The 26,533-nt window shown below is 46.7% G+C and overlaps 1 protein-coding gene across 1 annotated transcript in view; it reads left to right on the forward strand.

The window, feature by feature from the left end:
* Window positions 1-26,533, forward strand: part of TDP1 (tyrosyl-DNA phosphodiesterase 1) — an 82,849-nt gene that overhangs the window by 49,074 nt on the left and 7,242 nt on the right. The window contains 1 exon segment of the mRNA XM_032624518.1: window positions 15,999-16,101. Coding sequence (XP_032480409.1) covers window positions 15,999-16,101 — 103 coding nt within the window.

Raw genomic sequence — 26,533 nt, forward strand, 5'->3', positions numbered from 1 at the left:
AGTTTCTGTGGGTCAGGAGTCTGGACATGGGTTAGCTGCCCAGGATCAAAGTGTTGACCAGGGAGGGCTATGATCTCCTCTAAGGCTCAGGGTCTTCTTCCAAACTCACTGGTTGTTGGCAGAATTTAGTTGCTTATGGCAAAGCATAGCTGTTTGCTTCTTCAAAATCAACAGGCGAATCTCTCCTCAGGAAGGACCTAGTCCCTCCTTTTAGGTTTCACCTGATTAGGTCAGGCCAACCCAGGATTATCCCAAACCTTTTGATTAACTTAAAAGTCAAGGGATTAGTGACCTAATCATGGGAATGAAATCCCATCATACTCACAATTTTTGCTCACACTCCAGGGGAGGGGATTATACTGGATACGTACACCGGGGGCAGGGGCAGAAATCTTGAGGGCTGTCTTCCAGTTCTGCCCTCCACCGGCCTCATTGGTATTCATTACCCAGCTTAATTCATCCATCTTATTCTCCAGTCTTGACTTGAAATAATTTCTTACTATTTTTAAACTTGAGGTTTATTTTCCATAGTTAAGGGAAATGCCCCTTGAATATACTCAAAAGACTGAACCTCAGGCTCTAGAGGCTGTTTAAGAAGCGAAGTTCTAGCATTATTTGGAGCCAAAGAAGGCAGCTTTATTGGAGTGAGGTAATAACCCTGCAGCATGATTGCTTTGGAGAACCACATTCACTAGGATGTGTAGAGTTGTTAAAAAATAATGACAGTAAGTCTTATAAAAGATAAGTAGGATCCTAAGAGATCTAATTTCCAAAAAAACACAAAAAACCTCGTCACTTTAGAAGTGTACTTCTCATATTTCCTATAGTGTGTGCATAATGGTCACTGGTCATTTCTGTACCCGTCGTAAGTAGAGGATGTTGGCTTCCTGGTCATAGGGGCTTGGTTTTACCCAGTTGACATTTCACAAATGTGGAAACTGGCTTGAAGATCAGGGACTGAAATCTTATAAAAATGCTAGCCTTAATATAGTTTTCATCTTCTGTTTTATTTATCCTTTTAAATACACAAAAATCACAACGTTTTCATTTCCTCTCTTTCATGATGTGTTGTGATTGGGATTCTGACTGAAAACCTTTTTTATAGATCCTGGGTAGTGCTTTAGTATAGAGCTGCCACATCACCCCAATCTGCACTAAAACCATTTTTAAAGAAGTTTCCGCGTGATTGGACTTGTATATGTTAGTTTTTGTTCTACTCTAAGAGAAAATGATTCCCATACTTTTTTTCCTACGAAAATGCTCTTCCTGACACTTGGTAATTTTGTGCAATGTCTGTTTTCTTTCAGACCACTAAGTATAGCACCTACTACAGTACCTGGTCTGCAGTGGCTCAGGAAATTTTGAATGAATGTGAATGAAATTCATTCACATGAATTGAAATGAATTGAAATTCATTTCAATCAAAATGAAATTTTGAATGAAATTTTGAATGAATGAATTATCCCTCTTAATCTAACTACAGTACCATTCATTTTCTGACCGCTTCTCAGGTTTAAGTATGTTTTCCTTTCTGTACTGTCCAGAACACTTAAGCTTATCCTTTTTTTTTTTTTTTTTTTAACTTAAGCTTATTCTTAAGGTTGGTCTCAAATCTTCCCCTTTGCAACTTCTTCTAGCTCAGCAGACATGATTCATTGTTTTTCCTTTGTGTTTTCAAGCACCTCTTGCCTGGTCCTTTTACATCTCCCTTGTTGGTCTTTGGGCATCCATTGGCCTCAATTTATTATGAGCTGCTTGAGAGTGGGTGCCAGGTCTTACTCACCTTTATCCTCAGCATCTAACACTGTGCCCAGCGTATGGTTAGGGACCAGTACGTATTTGAATCAGCGCCCTTTTCAGAACTTCTGTTCAAATAAATTATATCCTCACATCATAGAACAAGGATGTGCAGAGCAGGTTTGTCATCCCACTCCTGTTCCCCAGCCATTCTGCTCAACCCCAAACCACTATTGCTAGTTTCTTAGCTTTAACCTCATCAGCCCTTTCAAACTCAGGTACCTCAGATGATGATTTTATCCAATCAGTCTTCATACTGTGGAGGAAATGGCCCTGAGGTAGAGTCCAAAGATCCATGTCCTAATTCGGGACTGCCGCTTACTAGCCTTGCCTCTCAAATTTTGGGAAAGTCATTTCTTTTGAATTTTATTTAATTAATTTTTTTATACAGCACGTTCTTATTAGTTATCCATTTTATACATATTAGTGTATACATGTCAATCCCAGTCTCCCAGTTCATCACAGCACCACCGCCACCCCCGGGAAAGTTATTTCTAATCTGAGCCTTTTCTCACTTATGGAATGCTCAGAGGAGGAAGATAGGAAGTAAGTGTGAAGGTTACCCATTAAACGGTATGATGTATGATGATGTTAGTCAACTACTTGGTTTTTACTGGCTACTGACAACCACGTGTTATTATTAAGGTCATGTTCATTAGGCCTCTAGGGAGTCAAGAAAGCTTATCAAAACTTTATCTGTTTTGTTTATATGACATATGGATGTGTAGTATGTGACCTAAAGATTTTCCATAGGTATAGCCTTTTCTCAACTCAATGTGGTTAAGTTAAAAACTGGTCATAATTATTCTATATAATCAAGGCAAGTATATTCAGCCAGAAGAATGTGTTCAAAGAAACTTAAAACTAGCACTTTAGCTTGAACTTATTAGAATGTTTTATTGGCTGGCTTTTGTCTGGTTGCTATTATGGAAAGCTATTTATAGTTCTCCATGCTACTGTGAAATCATCCTATGTTTGATGGGCAGCCTGTTATGGAATTACTGGAACATAATGACAAATACAGTGTTTAAATTTTACCACAGGACCAAGCAGGCAAGAAGATGAGCTTGAAGAAGCAACCTTGGCTGAGAAGGTAGTGGCTAGGAGTAATTGGCAAACCCAGTGAGAACAATTATGAAAGCTGTGCATTGTGGGTGGGCAGAGAGCAGCGATCCCTGTTACAGTTGCCTAGCAACCGACAGGCATCGCAGGATGGTCGGGGTGAGTAGAAATGTTAGTGCTGCCACTTTAGGGGAAAACAAGACAAGTGCTTGACTAGAAAACGACTGTGGCTTTTTGAGGAAACATAAAGGAGACTCTCCTCCCCTCTGCTTTTCCACATAGCTGTGCAATGTTTCTCTTATGCCTGTTCCTTTGATTCTGAAACAAATAGTCTTTTTCCTCCTTTGTCTGAGCTTTTTGGTAAAAATCAGATTGGATCACACAGAAGAATATTCATCGATGTTATTGGAGTAGACTTGGTTGCCTGGCACTACAGCTCCAAGATGGTATGTCTCAAGTACTTGGTTACAAATAATGGTTATTATTATTATATATGAAAGTCTGCAAATGACTTCCTTTATATGTTAGAGATGATTCAAGGTCCCTCACTTTCTTGCATTTTGGTACAAGTAGACCAAGGTCAGTACATGCCACTTTTCATGCTTGTGGGAGCAAGTCTCCTGAAGCACTATCCCTGATGGGAGAAAGCTTGAGACCCCCAGCCTAGGGCCTCTAGACCCTTCGTACACTGGCATTGCTAGTGACAAGTTGTACCTGTGGCTAGAGATGACGAGGTACTGTCTGGGAGCTCTGCACCAGGAACTGGCCTCCAAAGAAGCCGCCTCACAAATGATAACAAATACTTGTGTGGTGCTTATTATATGCTGACTCATTTAATGCTGACTCATCTGATCCTCCCAGTTGAGATCTAGGTACTATAATCCTCATTTTAGAGATACGAAAATTAAGCATAGAGACCTTGAATAACGTGGCCCAGTAGGCAAGGTGGTAGAGCTAGGATTCAAACCCAGAGAGTCTAGCAGGAATGTTTCTTGCCTGTGTGCCAGACACTGCTCTATGCTTTGGTGATGGATGATGAACAAGACAGGCATGGTCCCTGCCCACAAGGAGCTTGTGTTCTAGCTGGTGTAGCCCTGTTGCCTTCTGCTTCAGGATCAGCACTGCTGGCTAAGTCTCTGGCGAGAACACGCAGCTCAAAAACTCACCGCAGCCCCCTTTCCTAAGAGCAACTTGTCAGATCGTGCTTCCTCCCCGCTAACAGCCTGCAGCACTGCGGAGCCAGGCCTTTCCCCGACTCTTCTCTCCTGGCCCTTCGATGAAAATGTTCTGACTTCCTACCCATCGCTTTGCCATAGCTTCCCCACCCTCCACCCCCAGCTCAGTGAAGGTTGTGGTTTCTGCCATAGCTGTCATTTGTGGCCCCTGCTGCACAAGCTCAGATGACAGTGTGGCTGGCCGTGAGAGGCCTGATGCTGCTTCTTCCTAGCCTTTGTGTGTCCTGCCTCTGTTAGTCTTGTGAGCATCTGGTCTGTGCCAGGCTTTGGTAGGGTCCAGTGCTTAAACCTTCCAGGTTCTCCTAAAACACTTCTTCATCCTGGTCATCAGTTCCCACTTGCTAGTCAACATCCGGGCACCTGACAGATTTCTCGAGCGCCTGAGTCCTCTGGCTTCTGCCCATCTACACTGTTCATACCAAACTCAACCACCCTGCATAGTGGTTCATGCCGCCTAGAGCCTGGATCTTCTGGATGTACCTGTCATCCCACATTGCTTTGAAGTCCCTTATCATTCAGTCTTTTGCTCACCTGCTCTTCCTTTGCAGACGCACATTCAGTACCTATTCTTGATACCGTGGTGGGCCTGTGGGCCTGCAGACGTCCCCGAGCTTGGGATATTGATCACTAGATCTGCCCATCTACCGAGAGCTTGATCGGGATGTAGGTAGGTGTGTGCACGTGTGTGTGTTTAGGGGAACTCACAGTTTACCCTGTGGCAGTTCAGGGCATCCAGGGTGGCAGTAATGCAGGGGTGGTGGTTCAGAGAAGAGAGAGATCACTTCTGCATAAAATAACTAGATGAAGCTTTGGGACGTGGCATGTTTTGTGTTTGATAGGCCGAGGTGGAACATTAGGTAAAAGAAATCATGTACTTTGAAGTCCTGAGTCAGGGGGCGCTGCCAGAGGGGGCGGTGGTCTGGGCTGGCACGGAGAGCTGTGGGGTGGGAGGGCAGCCTGACCAGTGGATGGGGCAGGGCTTGTGGCGCTGGCCTGACGGGCAGAGGACTTGAGGCTTCGCAGGTAGGGAGCACTGAATGCCTTTGAACAAGGGAGTGAGATCGCCAACAGTGTTTTGCTAATGTTACTGATAGTGTCTGTCCTTGTTCAAGGCTTTATAACTGATGTACTGTTCCCATGATAAGGCCATCCCCGTGCCCTCTGAGATCTAAGTGGAGCAGGTATGTTATGAATGTAGAAACAGGTGCAGAGCTGAGGCTGCTCATCGAGGACATGGTCGAACCAGCACTTGAACGGCTCTTTCTTCTAAGTCATGACTTTCTGGAATTGGTTTATGGGATAGAATAGAGGAAATAAAGCATGGGGGCAGAGAAAACTACTGAGAGACTGGTGCAGAGTTCTAGACACAGACTATAAAGGTGGCCACAGAAGGGAAAAGCAGAGGGGCGTTCGCAATAGAAACCTTACAGAAGAATCCAGAGGAACAGGCTGATGAGAGCAGGGCGGGAGGAAGCTGGAAGAATTGGGTTACCTGCAAGGTTGTGAACGGAACTCTCTGGGAAAGTTACAGATGCAGGCAAAGTTCGTGGAGCTGGTCGCTCACCCCAAGGAGGCTGCCCCTCACGCCGTCTCGGAAGGTTTTTGTGGAAACCACTTGTTGGCTCTGCAGCATCAGTACTTGGTGCTATTGGCTGTGAGGTTCCCAGAGGCTGCCCCGCTGTGGGACCCAGGGAAGCAAAGGCGAGGTACTTGAGCAACGTCACAGACGTTGTTTGGGGGCTCAGGGAGGGATCTTCTTCAGAAAGCCTTTCAAGGTCTCTAAGGGAATTGACCAAATACTGGCTATTCATCAGACCTTTCAGTGCTACCTGGCTTATAAACAGTCCACTGCCTGCAGCCACACCCTTGCTCTCCACAGCTCCTTCCGTTTTCTAAGCTGTTTCCTCACGTGGGAAACCAGGGGCTGGACTAGATCAGTGGTTTGGGGCTGTGGTCCCTGGAGCCCTAAGGGTCCTGGAAACCACTTTAAGAGCTCACTGTCCTGCTTTAAATGTTTCCTTTGAACAAAGGACTCTCCAGGTTAAAAAAAGTTAAAAATATATTACAGTAGATAGCCTCCCAGAGCCTATTCTAACAAAATTTCATGGATCTGTTCAAAGTATTAATACTTTCCAAATTTCCTAAGCACTTTCACCTAGATTATTGTATTCATTCCTCATTATAACCCAGTGAAGTGAACAGATGGTGTTAAACCCATATTATAGACAAAGAAATTGGTGCCCAAAGGATGTAACCCCAAGGTAACAGCTGACCAAAACCAAAACTCAGATCTTATGAACCTGTTGCTCTTTCCAAGTTCTTATTTTGCCTTTCCACTATAGGAGATGGACCAAAATAATGGAACGTTTCAGTAGAAAATGAAATAGCAATCAGTTTTGGGTTATCACATTGGTTACTATTAAATATACACTGACATTGTTTGATATGGTGTTCTAAATACCAGTTTTGACCCGAAATTTGAAAAGCAACTTTTGATTCCGCTTGACAGTGTTTTTTGTCATTCTGGATTCTGTATGCCGACATGATGGCTTTTTAAGCCCGTGTGATTCGATCTGTGGGATCAAAGAGAGATGGATTCTTTTACAGACTAAGTTGACCGCTAGGCTGGACCGTGCCGTGGATTGAAAGCTAGGCTTCCAAATCCAGATTCAAAAGGGGGTCGTAACATGCCTGTGACTGAGAAACAAAGTGAGGCTGCAAGTGGACTTCTCAGTCTGTTTGGTGATCTGTCAGAATCGTAACTTGCAAAAGCGCACACCCACGTATCTTATCTCTTCCAGACTCTGCTCTTGCTTATCTTTGGAAAAACATGGGTCATAATCATTTTTGTTTTTCTTTTTCTGCTGGCATTTCTTTGTTGATACATTGTATCTATAAATCAGATACCAGCCCCCAAAACACAGCTGATGTGATGTGTCCTTTTTGGCACTTAATCTGACGAGATTGTTGGACATCTGCATGATTGGTTTAATTTTAACCATGCTTTTAAGTTCCTGGCACTTTATCGCTCATATCTGTATTGAAAATTGGGGGGCATATGTCTGTATCAAGGAGACCAAAATCCTTTGGACATCCTTTACAAAATAAAATAGAAGCTCACTGTATCTCTGCCTCGGGAACTTGTGATAGGATTTTTTTTTTTTTTTTTGCGGTACGCGGGCCTCTCACTGCTGTGGCCTCTCCCGTTGCGGAGCACAGGCTCCGGACGCGCAGGCTCAGCGGCCATGGCTCACAGGCCCAGCCGCTCCGCGGCATGTGGGATCCTCCCGGACCGGGGCACGAACCCATGTCCCCTACATCGGTAGGCAGACTCAACCACTGCACCACCAGGAAGGCCCTGTGATAGGGTTATTGAATCGGTGAAGCAATCTGATGAATGGTTTTTGGACCCATCTACCACTATAACCTAGGATTAGGAGGCCCAAATGGACCTGCCTTCTGGAGAATTCCATTGCTTGGTGAGTCACACCAGAGAGAAGGACCAGAGTCAGCCTCCCATAAATTTAGCCAAGTATTCAATGATGGTAATGGGTAGTATCTGTTAAGCAACACGTATGTGCCTGGGACTTTACACACCTTATCTGATATAATCTGCACATCACTTTTATGAGGCAGCTGCATTACCAGACCTTACAGGTACAGAACTTGAAGATGAGCAGTGTTGGCTGTAATTGTGATTGAAAGGTATGTGAGCTCAGATTCTGCTGTCACCCACTGGCCTACCGTGCCTCTCCTGCTTACTTGTCAACAGTTAGACTTTTTCCCTAGATTTTGTGGTTTAAAAGTTTTTAATTCTCTAACCACAATGAACAAAATAGTCTTGATAAATTGTATCTTCTAAGCCTTTGTGTATTAGTCTCTTTTCTCAAATTAATTAGATATTTCCTGCCCACCTAACATCTGCAGGATTCAGTCCTGGGAGACATCTGTGGGCTGGAATAGCCATCAACAGCTTCTTGAAAGAGCTGGAGGAGAAAGGGCTCAGTTATCCACAGGAGTGGGTAGGGTGGAAGGCATCGTGGACAAGGAAATGGTGTTTGTGAAGATGTGGAGGCAGTCGGTAAATCAATTTAGTTAAGGGTAGGGGAGTCAAGAAAAGACATGCTGCGGAATAAGGCTGAAGGGGGGCTTCCCTGGAGGCGCAGTGGTTGAGAATCCGCCTGCCAGTGCAGGGGACACGGGTTCGAGCCCTGGTCTGGGAAGATCCCACATGCCGCAGAGCAACTGAGCCTGTGCACGACGACTACTGAGCCCGCGCACCTAGAGCTGGTGCTCCGCAACAAGAGAAGCCATCGCAATGAGAAACCTGCACACCGTGACGAAGAGCAGCCCCCGCTCGCCACAACTAGAGAAAGCCCGCACACAGCAACGAAGACCCAATGCAGCCAAAAATAAATAAATAAATTTATTTTTAAAAAAAAGAAAGAAAGAAGATTGAAGGGCATAAACTTGGTCAGACTGTGGAGTTTCCTAAATGCCAGGCTATACATTTGCTTTATATATGCTTCAGGAGAAAGGATGCATTGATACTTGGAGAGCCACTGGAGGAAGACATAGAATGAGAAACCAGAGACAGGGCAATCCGTTTGGATCTAAAGTCTGGGGTGGGAAGGACTGAACTAGGGAGATCTTCTTGGAAAGAGAAAGAGAATGTTACAAGGGGTTAAGAAAGTTTGATATCTGACTGTACATAGCTGCCAGTGGAGCGGGCAAGACCAAAGTCCCTGAGATTTCTAAGCCTGACTGAGATTGTGGACAGAATCGAATTCCAAAGAAAGCTGGTTTTCAGAGGGGAAGGCATGCTGATAGTTTTCGGTTTTTGGAGTGTTGGATTTGGGGTAACCATGTGATATCCCAGTGGAGAAATCCAGCTTGTGGTTGCAGATGCCCATTTGGAAATTTGATGATCAAAGTTGGACAAGTCTGAGCGTCATCTTGTTAAAGTAACGGTTGCAGCTGGTGAGTGGGAAAGTCCCTGTGGGAGGGAAGAGAGAGGAACCAAGGGCAGAGCAGAAATTTAGAGGGTACGGTTCGGGGTGGAAAGAGCAGCACATCTGAGAGAAGCTGAGTCAGAGAGCTGGGAGAGAACCAGAATAGTCAAGTGGAGGGAAAGCCAAGGAAACCAGAGGCAGGGGAGGAGGAGACAACCACATCAGCACAGCAGAGAGGTCTACAGCGGTAGCTCAGCCGTGGCACTCCTGAACATCTGGGGCCGGGTCGTTCTTTGTTACGGGGCCGTCCTGTGCATTGTTGGGTATCTCGCAGCGTCCCTGGCCTCTAGAAAATGTCCCCAGACATTGCTAAATGTCCCCTAGGGGCAAAATCACCCCCAGTTGAGAACCACTTGTCTAGAAGCCCATGGGGTTTGGCAGTTAAGAATATTATTTGAGTGGAAGGCAGACAACAGATTTGGAGGGGAAGAAAGGGAAGCTGCCAACACCTTGTTTTAGCCCAGCAAGACCCATTCCAGACTCTGACCTCCAGAAGTGTAAGACCAAAGATTTGTGTTGTTCCAAGCCAGTAAATTTGTGGCAATTTGTAAGAGCAGTGGGAAACTAATGCACACTGTATATCAATAAAAAAGACAAGTGACAATTTAAAAGTGGATAATTGGCAGAATTAAGACATAGTTTTAGAGAGAAATTTGACAGAATCCATCAAAATTAAAGATTCTTTCCTTGCATGTACCTAGATACAACTCACATCCTTTGCAGTGAGAATATCTTCTGTCTTCCTCAAAAATATTTTTTCAGTACATAAAAAGAAACAGAGCCCAAGCACAGTACAGGAAAACCTACAGCAAATGCAAAGGGGAAGGTGACTCACAGTGTCAGTGTGTGTGTGTGTGTGAGTGTGTGAGTGTGACAGGCACGCAGCAGTGGGGTTTGAGGACAGGGTGACAGCAGCACGAGCTCGAGTTGATCGTTTTCCCTCGTTGCCACCCCAGCTGCTCCATCTCCATCCTCTCTCACGTCCACTGTCAACGTTCTGTTTACTGCATCTGTCTGTGAGAGCATCTGCTCCTCCACCCCCATCCTCCAGGATGCGTGGCTAAAAGCTCGGTCTGTTAGGCATCTCTGTGCTCTGGGCAGCCACTGCCAACATCAGATACCAACCGTGAAAGAAGTGCTGTATCAAAGGACACATTTCCTAAAGCAGCAGTCATCCTCAGGGATTCAGACACCTTGCAACAGAATCTTAGAAGTAAACTCCGTCAGCCGCTCCACTGCTCAGGCTGGGGTTGGAGGTAATGGCTCCCGCTGCTGCTGCTATGACATGTTAAGCTTTCAGATGCCGTTGCAGGGTCGGCCCAGAGATCACCTTCGTTGCTCCCTTCTCCTTTCTTGCGTGGCTGTTTTCCCAACACGTTATCATGGATTTTATCTTCATGGTTGGAGTATGTAGGTGGAGGGACTGAGTTAGTTAGAGGCGAGTACGGATATCTCTAGTCATTGTAGACTGTTGTCTAGAAAGGGATTTTTGGCCTCATCGGCTGAAATCCCTCATTCTAGAGACGAGAAGCTAAGGCCCGGGAGGAAGAGGAGTGCCTTTGGGTGTCTTTGTGGGCGATACCCTCTTTCCTGATTTGGGGTCCAGGGAGCTGTTCTCAGCATTGGCCTTCCTTTCTTCACCGTGTCCCTTATGTGGCATTCCTGTGCTTTACTGAGCTTTCTTTCAGGAATTCTCTGTTATACATTATTAGTTTAAATTTACTCTTAAAGCTTTAAACTGTGGGTCAAAATTCCCATCGTGTGGGCTGAGATGAGATCTCTAGTTACAGCCACGCTCTGCAGGCCATGGCAGAGAACTGACACAGCCGAGCTCCTGGTCATTAAGGGGCCCATAAACTGCCCAGTTGAATAACTGACCGTTGGTCAGCTTAGCAGGTGCTCAGGAAAAAAACATCCCACCCTGTGGAGGCTTTGTAATGTGTCAGTTTTACACATTTCGCAGAGTCCCTTTTCTGGGCTGGACCAGGGCTGAACCACATTTTGCAGAGTCCCTTTTCTTGTACATTTCCGGTTAGTTTTCTTGTATGTTTCTGGTTAGGATGGGCCCCAAAGGAGATTCTTGTGGGAATTTAGAGGGCAGATGCGAAGTGCACTGTCGTGATAACCCACACATTGTCACCTTGGGCTGGCTCACCTTGGCTTGAGGTGGCAGCTGGCCCTGCATTGCTGCATTTTCTCCTGGTCCTGCTGCAACTTCTCTAACCCTGGACCTCGCCAGTTATGTGCGTTTAGCTCTGGTGAGGGCCCGGCTTCTGCAGGACACCCTACCCTCGATGCCAGAGGCAGCACGAAAAGACATGGTTTGAGCCTGTATATGTGGCTTCATCTCGTTGCCTGTGGTTCTGGCTTGTCCTCCACTGTGTATTCATCCTCTGGCTTCTGTCCACCCTGCAGACCTCAAGCTGCGGCTCTAGGGCAAAGACAGCAACGTTACCCAGACTGCTTTACTGGCTCTCACAACTACTTTCCTGATGTCAAATTCTTGTAAATTACATACATTGTATATTTCACACACACACACACACACACACACACACACACACACACACACAAAGTGGTTCTGCTTCTCTGGTTGAACCGTGACTAATACACACCTCCATCCCCCAGAAGCCACTGTTTTATTCACCATTACTTTCTTAAAGGCTTGGGCAGAGTTTCTGATGGACAGTACAACGCAGGACATCCAGAATCCTACCCTCCGAAGTTCTCCAACTTACAAATTTTGGTTCGATACCCCAGAGAACGCAAAGTCAGTTCAGACCCCAACGCTCTTAGGTGATGAAGCACATCCAGTACCCAGAATGAAAGCACAGCACTGGGGGGAGAAGCAGCTCAGGTCAGCGGGGGATAGAAGTCATGGAGAACTGAGCTTGAGGGGTGGTAGTGGCCACAGCAAGAAGCCAGGACGGGCAGTAGATGTGGGTCCTGAATGGAGAAGACGAGAAGCTGGAACTCCTTTGGCGTTTCAGGAGTAAACAAGCTTGTCATAAACAGCCCTGTGGTGCCACCATGCCTCTGCCAGACACTGGCGGATGCCCATCCACACACACAGCAGGCGGGTCAGAGTCTGCGCATATATACCTCATGTGCTGGCCGCCCTGCGTACCAGTGAGCCAAAGTGTATTCAGCGTGTAAAGAAGTATCAAAGATGCTATTTCAAGGAATAAAAATTTATCACCTAGACAGCCTACAGGAGACTTTTAGTCTCATTATTCAGGATAGAGTTGAAGGTTCCAGATGCTTAGAATTCTATTAGAAGCCAAATACAAAGGAGAGTTGCAGGAAACCGTCTGAGGAGATGTTCTCATGATCTCCATTGATCTTTACCTTGGAATAAGCCCTCAGATCTTGGGATGTTGAGGAAAACGTGACTAGTGAGGGAAGAGTGAGAATAAGCCTTCCGGAAAGTGCCTCTCGCCTATAACGTTCTGCCGACAAGTTGAGGGAGTTACCAGGAAGGTGATAATCTGGAAAGCTGGAAAAATTATTCATAGGAAGACAGCTTCCACCTCACGCTCACTGATTGGTTTTGCCATTAAACCTGTGTCTCGGCCCAGGCAGTCACTTTATGTTACTAAGAGGCGAGAGAAATAAAAGCAAGCTGTTTTTCTAGAGTCGTAATATCACTTTATTGTCAACTTCCCACTTCCTCTGCATTGTATGTCTTTGTGACACATTCATGATTGTGGCTCTTGGGCATCAAAGAAAGGTCCCCTGTCCTCAGTGTGGTCCATTTAAGAAGGTAGGGAGGTCTGTGAATACCCTTTTTTTTTTTTTGAAGTTGTAGCTTAATTGCTTTAAGAGCTTCCTTAGCTCTGACTTCCATACTCCTCCTTGTCTGTTCCCATAGAATGCTGAGCAGAGAGCGTTCTTTTCACCTTACTGACGCCTGTTTCTCCTTGGCTTCAATCCCCACGACGGCAGTCCCAGCCCTTGGCTCAGGAGAGTGGCTGATGCCCCAGTGAATGAATCTTTCATGAATCTTTCTGTTATCCACAAAGTCAGGCTTTAAGGGTCTAAGTAGCTGAGGTTTTACTCTCCATTCTAAAAATGAGATAGAATTTGGGTGAGCCTAATTGAAAAAAATGGTCCCAGTGAGTTTACACTGATTAATGGATGGATGAGTGCTCTCGGCCTGAGTTGCTGCAGGAGAGAGTTTCTAAAGATGCCTCGGAGCTGTTTCATCTCTGCTCCTGGGCATCCTGCTCGCATCCTGGTGCCTCCGGTCAGGTCCAAGCCTCTTCCTCCCACTGCATCGTGTGATTTTCAGCCATATCTACACTCTTTGTCCACATAAAACATGAAACTAAAGGCACTATTTCTTTCTGGATACAAATACCAATCTAGTGCCCTTGGAGCTGTTTTCTTTTGATTGAAAGCAGAAATTAGCACTCCCTGGCCAAAACCAAAGGCAGAAAAGGGAATGTGAAGCTTAAGATACTACTCTGTAAGATTATATTGACAGAGTTTTTTTTTAATTAAAGTATAGTTGATTTATAATATTAATTTCAGGTATACCATATAGTGATTCCATATTTTTATAGATTATACTCCATTTATAGTTTTTATAAAATATTGACTCTATTCCCTGTGTTATACAATATACCCTTGTGGCCTATGTATTTTGTACACAGTAGGTGGTACCTCTTAATCCCCCACTTCTGTCTTGCCCCCCACTTCCCTCTCCACACTGTAACCACTAGTTTGTTCTCTGTATCTGTGAGTCTCTTTCTGGTTTGTTATATTTATAGTGGTTTATCTTTTAGATTCCATGTATAAGTGGTAACATACAGTATTTTTCTGTCTGACTTCATAAGCATAATACCCTCCGTGTCCATCCATGTTGTTACAGATGGCAACTTTTCATTTTTCATGACTGAGTAATGTTCTTGTGTGTGTGTGTGTGTGTGTGTGTGTGTGTGTGTGTGTGTGTGTGTGTGTGTATTATATATACGAGGGGTCCCCAACCCCTGGGCCATGGACTGGTACCAGTCTGTGGCCTGTTAGGAACCTGGCCGCACAGCAGGAGGTGAGTGGCGGGCAAGTGAGCGAAGCTTCATCTGTATTTACAGTTGCCGCTCCACACTGCTCGCGTTACCGCCTGAGCTCTGCCTCCTGTCAGCATTATAGTGAGTTGTGTAATTATTCATTATATATTACAACGTAATAATAATAGAAATAAAGCGCATAATAAATGCAACGCGCTTGAATCATCCTGAAACCAACCCCCCCCCACCCCGGTCCGTGGAAAAATTGTCTTCCGCGAAACTGGTCCTTGGTGACAAAAGCGTTGGGGACCACTAATATATACCACATCTTCTTTATCCATTCATCTGTGATGGGCACTTAGGTTGCTTCCATATCTTGACTATTGTAAATAATGCTACTATGAACAGGGGGGTGCATGTATCTTTTCAAATTAGTGTTTTTGTTTTCTTAGAATATATACCCCAGAGTGGGATTGCTGGATCACATGGTAGTTCTATTTCTAGTTATTTGAGGAACCTCCATATTGTTTCCATAGTGGCTGCATCAGTTTACATTTCCACTAACTCTGCACCAGGGTTCCCTTTTCCCCACATCCTCGCCAACATTTGTTGTTTGTGGTCCTTTTAATGATAGCCATTGACAGGTGTGAGGTGATAGCTCATTGTGGTTTTGATTTGCATTTCCTTGACATAGTTTTTTTTCTTAAGCTACTTTTATATACAACAAAATGAGATCTCCTGTCTAGGGCTACAGCAGGGTCGTGAAGAAGAAAGGGGTTTTGGGGTGGGGGTCTTTCTAAGGAAGGATAATTATTTTAATAGCTGCTCTCGGGGAAAACGCAGGTGAGGGTGAAGCTATCTCTAATTAGCAGTTGGATAAATCTTTTTTTTTAACATCTTTATGGGAGTATAATTGCTTTACATTGCTGTGTTAGTTGCTACTGTATAACAACGTGAATCAGCTATACGTATACATATATCCCCATATCCCCTCCCTCTTGTGTCTCGCTCCCACCCCTCTAGGTGGTCACAAAGTACCAAGCTGATCTCCCTGTGCTATAGAGCTGCTTCCCACTAGCTATCTGTTTTACATTTGGTAGTGTATATATGTCCATGCCACTATCTCACTTCATCTCAGCTTTCCCTTCCCCCTCCCCGTGTCCTCAAGTCCATTCTCTATGTCTGCATCTTTATTCCTGTCCTGCCCCGAGGTTCTTCAGAACCATATATATATATATATATATATATATATATATATATATATATATATATATATTTTTTTTTTTTTTTTTTTAGATTCCATATATATGTGTTAGCATACAGTATTTGTTTTTCTCTTTCTGACTTACTTCACTCTGTATGACAGACTCTAGGTCCATCCACCTCATTACAAATAACTCAGTTTCGTTCCTTTTTATGGCTGAGTAATATTCCATTGTATATGTGTGCCACATCTTCTTTATCCATTCACCTGTTGATGGACACTTAGGTTGCTTCCATGTCCTGGCTATTGTAGATAGAGCTGCAATGAACATTTTGGTACATGACTCTTTTTGAATTATGGCTTTCTCAGGGTATATGCCCAGTAGTGGGATTGCTGGGTTGTGTGGTAGTTCTATTTTTAGTTTTTTAAGGAACCTCCATACTGTTCTCCATAGTGGCTGTATCAATTTACATTCTCACCAAGCAGTTGGATAAATCTTGAGAATTATATAGCACAGCAGGATTTACATTCCATTTCCCAAAATGCAGGACTCTGCCAGAAGCTGAATGGACATGATTGCGGCTCTCGGGCGTTGACTGTCGCTCTCGCAGCTGTGGGAGTTTGACCCGCGCTAAAACGCCTCACTGAGTCAATCCTCTCCCTGTCCTTGTCCCCGCAGCGCCAATCTGTCCAAGGCCGCCTGGGGAGCGTTAGAGAAGAACGGCGCCCAGCTGATGATCCGCTCCTATGAGCTCGGCGTCCTTTTCCTCCCATCAGCATTTGTAAGTGCACACTTGATAGATGATTGGTCATGAGTGAAGCGAATGGGGGTTTGTGTTCTCTTCTTGAGTCTCGATGACCTGCCCGAGGTCAGGAGGTCGCAAGCTTGTGCACTGACCCGGAGCCTGTGCTCCTAGCCGCAGGCTCGAGCCGATGAATTTATTCACCGATCACTGTTCTGGGTGTGAGGGGATCGCTGCTCTCAAGGAGTGTTCCAGATTAGTGATCAAAGGCATTGCTTTGGGTAAAGTTAATAACAACCTTTAAATGAAGATTGTGAACCAGCATGTGAAAATTTACTATAAGGTAGTAAGTGACAAGTCACCAAAGGGATGAGTCAGCCAAGTGCGAGGCTTGTTCTAGGTGACTGGAGACCGCCTTCAGAAGCTGCTCGGCCTGGGGGCAACGAAGGATGCTGAGGATTCTCCGTCCGCGGAGAGGAGCCGGGGAAGGGCAGCCTCGTGGGAGGAGTGGCCTGAGAACAAGCCGGGAGGGAGGCAGGGAAGCTCACAGCATCTGCTAGAAACAGAGTCCCGGGGGTCGCAGAGGACGTGTTACCAGGCTCGCTGGGAAGCCCCCCAGAAGGGCACCGGAACAGCCAGCTTGCATCCTGGCGTTGGAACAGCGCTCAGTTTCTGCAGCTGAACACCCAGCAGAGTAGTTAGTTATTGTGTAGGGACTGGGTTTTACAAGCCGTGCGTTTCTCTCAACACTAGAATTCCTCTTGGCCCAGAGAGCTGTTCCCTCTTTAAGAGGCACACAGCGTCCCCAGTACCGCCTCTCACCCCCAGCCCCACTCTGGCACGCACTCATTGGTGGATGCTGTTGGAACTGCCCACACCATGTGATGTGTAATGCTTTTCTTTTTCTTCTCTCTTTTGCCACTTGCTCTAGTTGAGCTAAACACATACATGATGCAGCCCCACGGCAAACCACTTGGACTGGACCAGAAGACTTAGCCAGGGGAGAGCTGTGTGCTTGTCCCGAGACTTATATCCAGGCCCTGTGATGTGTGGGCATCGTCTCAAGGCGAGCTGAGATTGCCCTCCTGCCCAGCATGACAGGCCTCTCCACTGTTCCTTTTCTCACGCATGCTCTGGGGAAGAGCTCCCCTCTCCCTTTCTTCTCCCTTCACCACTCTTTATCCATCCTTTTCTCCGTCTCAGAGGGTTTCACTACTGAACTGTCCCACAGGCCTCTCCTGAGAGCAGATTCTAGCACTTTCTGTTTCTTTCCCATAGAGTCAAACAGCAGATCCTGATGCTGCTTTCAGCTAAAGATCACCACCTCCACAGCCCCGTCGGTAGATGGTTTCCATAGACAAGGAGGTGACTTCCCTAAGGTTCCACCGCTGAGTGGATCTAGCTCTCAAGCCTCCGTCTCTAACTGATCCTCCTGTGATCTCTCAGCTGTATCACAGGGAGGTAGGAGATTCTCAGCACCGGGGTAATAATACACAGTCATGTGGTGTGATTACAGTGGCTGTAGCTTCGATCTCAAGCTAGAATTAGCTCCCAATAATCACCTAAGTAAAGGAATAAATTCCGCGTTGCTCTTGTTTGGCTTTTCATGTCAGCATTTGCAAAATTCTAGTCATTTCTAACTGTTCTGACCTTATCCCTCATCATAAAAATGATGCTAGGAAAGAAGTATACTGCACTTCCAGGACCACTCAACCCTTCTAAGCTACTAATTTTTACCTCTAATATTGTTTCTGTCTGTACGTTAGAGAAAGAGTGGGCATAATCATTTAGAATCCCCAAATCAACTCTAGACTAGGCTATTATTCCTATACTTTTGGAATAAGAGCGAGTCCCACTAGAGTGCATTCTAGGTAAAGTAGAGATTTAGTTATTTATAAAGACCATCAGGCAAGAATATTAAAAAATGGACTCCCCCACCCCCACCCTGTCCTGTGCCAGCAGGTTCAAGAGCGAGGCCCCCAGCAGGGGGACCCGTGTAGTTGACATACTGAGACAGTGGCTTCTCCAGCAGGCGGTTCCATGGCATCTCAACATGCAGATCCCACGGGGAGCAGTGCTTTACAGCAGGCTTGCTCCACAGCATTAACGAGGACCCACACACTGCCGCTGTCTTGCTATCAGACTTTTTCCCATCTGGACGGATCGTCGTGTCCTTTAGCAAATCATAAATGACTTGAGCAAAGCGCTGAGATGAGACGGGTGGACAGTACACAAGTATTTGACCTTGCCTCCAAAGGAGCTAAGGGTCAAGTGAGCAAGAAGGTCAGAGGTGAAGCAGACGCCTTGTTTGAGAGACGTCCCAGGTGCAAGCTTGGGTGCTCAGACATGTGAGGAGGGCACCTGGCCTGAGCGTGCAGAACCCAGAGGGCTCAAAGTGCGTGTCCGAGTTCTTTTAGGTGCATTTTATAGACACGAACTTGAGCTGACATAGGCCCATAGAAGGGGGAGAGTCATGGAATCAAAGGAAGGGAGGAACAGCCGAGATGTGGGGGGGACGGGCCGGCCGGCTCTGGGGCCCGGGCAGCAGGCAGGCTCTCTGGGCTGCCGCCCCTGCTGTGACTCCACCACATGGCTTCTCGGCCCTGTGACCAGGGGTTCTGCATTTATAGTCACTGCGCAAGCTTGGGTCTGCCCCGCACGCCTCTCTCCTTCCCAACCCCGTCCCCCAGTAGGGGCCTGTTTCCAGAAAAGGGGGTTTGTTGTGAGCTAGGAAGCCACTCAAGAGGTAGGAACTTAACTGCCAGAAGGTTTCACCTGTAAGTGGGTTGATGTGTGTTTTATCTGCAGAAAGCAGTTAAAGGGGATCTTGCAACATAGGGGACTTTGTCCTTAAGCCACTCTAACTCATCTGCTTCATTTACTGTTACGTGGAGCTTCTGGGAAAGTAGTAGACCTTTGTTTGCCCTCACAGAATTAACATTTATGGTTTTGACTTTGAGGGCAACCCAAGGTCTATGACAGGAGGTAATTAGTCATCTTGCTGAGGCTATAGGAGCACAGAATGAGACTTAGCTTGTGAAGGAGTGGCTGTCCGTCCTCAGAGTGCACACCAGGCTCGTCACCGGACATCTGGCTGCCTGAGATGACCTCTTGTACAGCCAGCTCATAAGCACCTCCTGCGTCCTCTTTGGCTCCTCCTGGGAACACAGGGAAGAACAGATGGACTCTTTGTTCTCAGGAAGCTCGTGGATAAGTTAAGGAAGCAGACCCAAGTTATCACAGTAGGTGATGAGAGCTATGGGGTGTCCAGAATATAAGGACTGAGAAGAGGGAGTGAACAGTCTGCCTGGGGGGCTTGGGGAAGGCTTCATTTAGATGACGTTTGACCTGGGTCTTGAAAAATGAATGTGGGTTCAACCCACCATCAGGGGAGATGAGGCTTCCGGCCAGAGGGAACAGTGCACGTTATATTTGAGAAATAGCAACCAGCTCCACGTGCCTGGAATGGGCCGGGGGGTGGCCTGGGCTGTGTGGTTGGAGTCCTGTTCTGAAGGAAGGTGGCAAGCAGGACGTGCTGGAGTGGACTTTGTCCCACACGAATAGTGGAAAGCCATCAGTTTTTTTTTTTTTTTAATGTTGGGGGTAGGAGTTTATTAATTTATTTATTTTTGCTGTGTTGGGTCTTCGTTTCTGTGCGAGGGCTTTCTCTAATTGTGGCAAGCGGGGGCCACTCTTCATCGCGGTGCGTGGGCCTCTCACTGTCGCGGCCCCCCTCACTGTCGCGGCCCCTCTTGTTGCGGAGCACAGGCTCCAGATGCGCAGGCTCAGTAGTTGTGGCTCACGGGCCCAGTTGCTCCGCGGCATGTGGGATCCTCCCAGACCAGGGCTCAAACTCATGTCCCCTGCATTGGCAGGCAGATTCTCAACCACTGCGCCACCAGGGAAGCCCAAGCCATCAGTTTTTTAAGCAGGGTTAGTGGTCTCATCAGGCCAATTTTCAGAGAATTTGAATCTGTAAAACTTATCTCCCCTTAGGATTATAGTGTAATTTATATTATGCGAGGTACTTGAGGAGAAGGGCCTTACAGATGCCGTCAATATCATATCTTAATCACCTACGCCCCACTGTTATAAAATTCTGATTCTGAATGAATCGCCCTTTGCCTTCACCCACTGTCCCAACTCAGGGTGTAGGAAGTCATCCCCCACTCCTTGTTCTCCCCCAACATGTTTAATCACCTAGGCTTGTCATCCCCAATTCCTAATGCACCCTGTAAATCTGTCACTTCTGGCCATCCCTGCTGCCACCGCGGCCAGACCTGCCTCCCGGCCCACTTCCTAGGCCACCTCCAAGCTGCTCAGCCCACTGCTGCCAGAACATCTACAGACCATGAATCTGGTCATGTCTCCCACCTGCTTCAAATCCTATGACTCCTTAGCATGGCCTGCTTTTCCCTTTGCGGCCTGACTCCTGACTACTCGGGTCTGACCTCTTCCCTCTGGATCCTGGCCTTTCATGTTCCAGCCACACAGAGCAACTGCCTCTCATTCTGGACCAGGCCTCTTAGCCTTCTCTGGAGAAACAGAACCAATAGGATATATAGATCCACATAGAAAGAGACTTACTGTGAGGAATCGGCCCACACGATTTTGGAGTGCAAGGAGTCCCAAGCTCTGCCGTCTGTGAGCTGGAGACCAGGAGGGCTGGTGGTGTGGGCCAGCCCGAGTCTGAAGGCCTGAGGACCAGGACCCCATGCTTTCCGTCCCAGTCTGAGTTTAGGAGAAGACAGATGTCCCAGCCAAGCAGCCCTTCCTCGGCCTTTTTGTTCCATTCAGTCCCCCTACTGGCTGGATGGTGCATCGTTGGCGGGGATCATCTTTACTCAGTCCACTGATTCAAATATTAACCCCATGCAGAAACACCCTCAGCGATGCCCAGAGTGATGTTTACCGGTTACCTGGGTATCCCATGGCCCAGTCACGGTGACATGTAGAATGAGCCACCATACCACCCTTCTCAGCAGCCTTAATCCGTAGCAGGAACGAGCCCCTGAGGCCCCTAACCCCACCGGCCTCTCACATCTCTGCTCCAGGGGTCCCTCCTTTGTGCCCCACAGCCCTCAAGAACCGGGGCTTTTCCTGTGTCCCCTGTGTTGTCATCGATGACTCGTGTGTCTCCTTGACTGGGCTGGGAGCTGCTCTCACGGAGGGCCGGCACATGGGAGACTCTTAGTGAAGTCTGTCGGTGTTGCTCCCTTGAGGTTCCCGGAGTACCCTCTCCCCTTTCTGTGAGGAGAACACGTGTGCAAAACAGTGGCTGCAGAGGCCACGTGGATTTAGTCCGAGGGGCGTCGGGTGCAGTAGGTGCTTAAGTGTGCTCACGGATCTCGCCGTGAGCAACTTGCAGCGTGGGATAGCTCACCTGTAGCTGTTCTGTGCAAGCTAAAACGTACACACACGCTCGCGTTCGCTCTCACTCACAGAAGTCTATTGCCTTAACTACAAATGCCAATCCCTATATATTCATTTAACGTCTTAAAAATTTCGGTATTGGCCATAATCTTAAAAGAGTTACTGACAGTAAGGCAGTTTGTTGTGAAATGAAGCCCAGTGTGATTCCTTTCTTTTCTCCCTTCAGTACTATCAAGATAACGTCTTTTTATACCTTTAGTTACACATTTGCCAAAGAGTTACTTAGCACCCAGTTTTGTAGTCGTTCTTCTGACTGGACAGCATCCAAAATCCAGTTTCTTGAGGTCAGCCCACCTTTGTGGCCCTTAGGCAGAACTGCATGTCCGAAACGCCCACGTTTCTGAGTTAGCAGCAGCCAGGATTGCTGCTTCTGTCCTTCACCAGTGGGCCATCCTGATCTCTGTGCTCCTGAACGCTGGCTTGAGGCCAGCGTTGCAAACGGTCAGGTTTTGTGCCCAGAACGGCACAGTCTCAAACGCTGCAGAGGTGGTCGGCCGGAAGAAACCCGGCAGCTCCCCTTTCCCGCAGCCGTCATACAGGCCTGTCACTCAGGAACCAATGGCTGTGTGAAGGGACACGCTGTGTGGCCTACAAACTGCAGTGGGCGGAGAGCCAGCACTTTCCATTCATAATTAAGATGCCATTTGAAACTTCGGGGATTGATCTGGAAGCTGATAAGTCCCTGGTAACCGAGTATTGATTTTTTTCCCATTTTTTCTGCTGCTTTTAAATGAATGAATCAATAAACACATCATTACGAAATTAACCTGACTTGCCATAGAGCATGGAGTCAGTAGCTTTCCCTGTGATTAGGAACACTTGCAAGGGCTTTGGGGCTTAATGTCAAGGTACATTTGACTGTGTACCCAGCACTTGGCTGTTGTTGCTACATAGTAGGTGCTTAATAAATGTTTAATTGAAGACTTGATTCTTTTGATGTCTAACATCAATTTATCAGTTTTATTATGCTTTTTGAGTTGTCCCTTTAATTTAAGTGTATTTAACTTTTAGATTAGACTAATGCATTTAGGTTCAGAAAAATCTCAATATAGGAAAGATCATCTAATGATTTCAAAGACCAGCAGCTGTATTCCAAACCCTCAGGCATCTGTATTTCAGGGAGATAGAAATTTCCTCTCTTTGAACTCAGTGCATTTTGGTGTTTACTGAGTACATACTTTGTCAGGCGCCGACTAGGCTGCCCAGCACTGTGTGTCTAGAACGCCTCCTACCTCTGGGAATAATGCACAGACCATCTCAGAATCATAGATCGATGTCCTGAACTCCTTCCTCCAGAGGAAGGTACCCTGAGCATCCCTGCCGTTGTCCCAGGGCTGAGAGCCAGCTCAGGCCCTGCTCAGCCCCAGGTTCATTTGCTCCCCAGATGGCGGGCTCTCTTTCCTACAATCAGAGTCAAAAATGCTGCCACTAAATCCCCAAGAACTTTCAGTCTTCAAGTCTTTACTTTCTCTTTTCTCCATTCTGGTTAAACTATTTTATTGTCCCTCTGTTGCCAAAGATGGCTCTGGCTGGAAGAACTAATACAATTGACAAGAGCTGCCACATTAACTCCCCCTCGTGCTCCCCGCACCACCTCTGACAGCCTGCCCTGGGCCCAGCGCATGGGTTCAGGGCTCTCAGCGTTTCCCAGGAGGCCACAGCTGGGCAACATTGTTTCAGGTGGTGTTTCTTTGTAACCTCTCATGTTCTCTGACTCAGCGAATAGAGCCACGTCCTGGCATTCCACTGCTGCCACTCGCCCATCCATACCCAGTCATCCCATTCGATCCCATCTGCCCAGGCACGAATTCTTTTTTTTTTTTTTGGCCACTCCATGCAGCATACAAGATCTTAGTTCCCTGAGCAGAGATCGAACCCATGCCCCCTGCAGTGGAAGTGTGGAGTCTTAACCACTGGACCACCAGGGAAGTCCCCCACTTTCTTTTTTTTTGGCTCTGATTTTTACTGCGTTTTCCCTCAGCCTCTTTCAGATCCATTTCTGTCTTTCTGTTTCTCATCCAAATTTACCTCACTTTTATCTCAGCTTTTGTTGTGATGATACTTGGATCCCCATTACCATCTCTAATCCATCTCACATTCCTGTTGTAATAGCTCTTGGTCTTCGGGCTCTAGCAATTCCCAGTCCAATGCATTCTCCCGTCTGTGCCATTCCACCTTTACACTGGAACTTCTCTGTTCAAAACCCTGCACCTCGGGACTTCCCTGGCGGCACAGTGGTTAAGAACCCACCTGCCAGGGTAGGGGACATGGGTTCAAGCCCTGGTCCGGGAAGATCCCACATGCCGCCGAGCAGCTAGGCCCACGTGCCACAACTACTGAGCCCGCACACCTAGAGCCCGTGCTCCACAACAGGAGAGGCCACCGCAGTGAGAAGCCCGTGCACTGCAACAAAGAGCAGCCCCTGCTCGCCACAACAAGAGAAAGCCCGCGCGCAGCAAGGAAGACCCAACACAGCCAAAAATAAATAAATAAAAAATTTAAAAAACCCCAAAACCCTGCAACTCCTCACCATATATCACAGTAAAGGCCACACTCTAAATGGGGTCCTGTGACACCCTGGGTTGTAAGTGAAGGATAACCAGCTCAAACTTGCTTCAGGCAGGGCTAAATCCAGGGGCGTGGGACATGTCATCAATGTTCAGTTCTTCTAACACCCAGTTCTGTTTGAAGGACATGAGGCGCCCCCAGCAGCTGAGGGCTCGCGCCTTGCCAGGTGAGCTCCCCAGAGAAAGGTGAACTCTTCCCCAGCACCTCTGACTCAGGCCGCTTCCCATCCCGAGTCACTGTGGCCAGGAGTTGGGCCCAGATAAACAGGTAGAAGCCTCAGATGTCCAAAGCCGCTTCCTTCAAAACCCTCTGCAGCCTGTCTCTGCGTTTCTTCTCCAGTGTCCCAGGCTCTCCTCCTGGGCATTGCTTCACTCGCTGTCCCCCTGAAATGCCAGCTCTGTGCTTTTCCAGCTCCGCCTTTGGTCATGCCGGTCTCCCTCTGATGCTCTTCTCTGCCAGCTCTCTATCAAAATTACATCAATTTTTCAAGGCCCAGCAAAAATATTTTCTACAGACCCTTTTCTTAACCTGCCACTGGCAAGAGGTCATTTCTTCCCTTTCTGCCTAGAGTTTGTGCCCGGCGTCTGTCACGTGTTGCCTTTCACGGAGTTACTAGCCACCATCTTGGTTGGTGCTGTCACCCCTACCTTCCTGTAGGTCTTCACTGGCACAAAGCACTTTTGTGCATCTTGTTGAATTTGCTTCTATGCAGTCGCCTATAAAGTAAGCAGGGAAGGTACTTTAATCCCATTTTTGCAGCTCAAAATTGCTTGACCAACTATGCACCAAGACTTGTGCTAGGTGTTGAAGTAAGAAACGTTAATATGGTAACATCCAGAAAGTTATTATTCCAATTTTACAAATGAGGAAACTGAGGCCTAGTGAATAAGTGGCCAAGTGTCCCACCGACCATCTTTTTTAGTTCCTAGCACATGCAAGCTCTTTGCCACCTCTGGGCCATTGCAGATGCTGTTCCCTCCTCCTGGAACTTTTTTTTTTTTTTTTTAATTTGGCTGCACCAGGTCTTCATTGCAGCATGCGGGATCTTCGTTGCAGCATGTGGACTTCTTAGTTGCGGCATGCAAGTTCTTAGTTGCGGCATGCGGGATCTAGTTCCCAGACCAGGGATCAAACCCAGGCCCCCTGCATCGGGAGTGCGGAGTCTTACCCACTGGACCACCGGGGAAGTCCCTGGAACGTTATTATTTCCACTCTCAACTGACCAAACACTATTCACTTTTCAGAGTTTAATTAAAATGTCACTTTTTTAGGGAGGCTTCCGCTGAGCACCCCCTCGCCCCCAAATCTAAAACAGGCCTACTATTCTCTCTTCTAGGACTCCTCTGTTTTTCTCATAGCGCTTATCAAAAATTATAGTTGTTTATTTTACTTCTATAAATGCATTTGTTTAATGTCTCCCTACTAGACTGTACATGCCATGAGAACAGGGATCGTGATAATTGTTCTGACTGCTGTGCACTCAGTGCCCGGCACCCATGCCTGACACAAAAGAGGGACTCAAGAAATAATGTGTGGGATGAATGAATGCAAATGTGAGCCATTCACACAGCCCGTAAATACCAGCACAGAGACTCAACTCAGGTTGCCCAATACCCAGGTCCACACAGCCCTGACACTTACCTCATCTTCCGAAGAACTGTAGTTGTAGCTCTTTATGTGGGTTCATAGACGTTAGCACTGTTTGGTATGTGGGTATTTAGGATGAGAAGGGTGGATCTGTGCGTGGATGGGTGGCCAGAGGAATGAGGCAAAAACAGAATGCCAGGATCATCCGGGAAGGGGGCCAGGAGATGATCGATGCGTGGAGGCCTGGGGAGGGCAAAGCCGACGTAGTAGGCACCCCCACTACCGGGCAGGCCCTGTGTGAGGAGGCAGTGCAGTGTGTACATCGGCCTGGGTGTGGCACCTATAGTTGCACCCTGATTCAGATCCAGAGTTAATAGTAGCCTATTCTCGAGTTCTTGGGATAAACCTTCCATTTTGACGGGTCTTGAAGAGTTCTCACTTTTATATTCCTATCCCGTCGTATTGGACACTTTCATGATACATGAAAGCAACTTTCATTCTTCACCAGAGTGAACAGCCCATTACTACAGATAGCAATATCGAAAGTATTCAGAGGTATTTTTACACAGTGTCTTCTACACACTCCTTGCTGCTGTACACAGAGATTAGTAGAAATGGGCTGTAACATCCAAAATTGTTTTTCTCATGTCTTTGTATCCTTTATTAGACTTTTGCAAACTTTGCTATAATTTATTTTCTGACATTTGGACCTCTCTTATTTTTAGGAAAGAATATTTGGGGGAGTGTTGTAAATATATTTGACCCACTGAATATCAAAAATAGCGCTGAAATAACAAAAATAGCTCTGAATTTTGTTGTGAGTATCATAAAAATATAATTGCTTCTTGCTATCTTTTTCCAGAAAATGAGATGCAATTATAGA

This window comes from Phocoena sinus, chromosome 2 (genome assembly GCF_008692025.1).
Source record: "Phocoena sinus isolate mPhoSin1 chromosome 2, mPhoSin1.pri, whole genome shotgun sequence".
NCBI lineage: Eukaryota > Metazoa > Chordata > Mammalia > Artiodactyla > Phocoenidae > Phocoena > Phocoena sinus.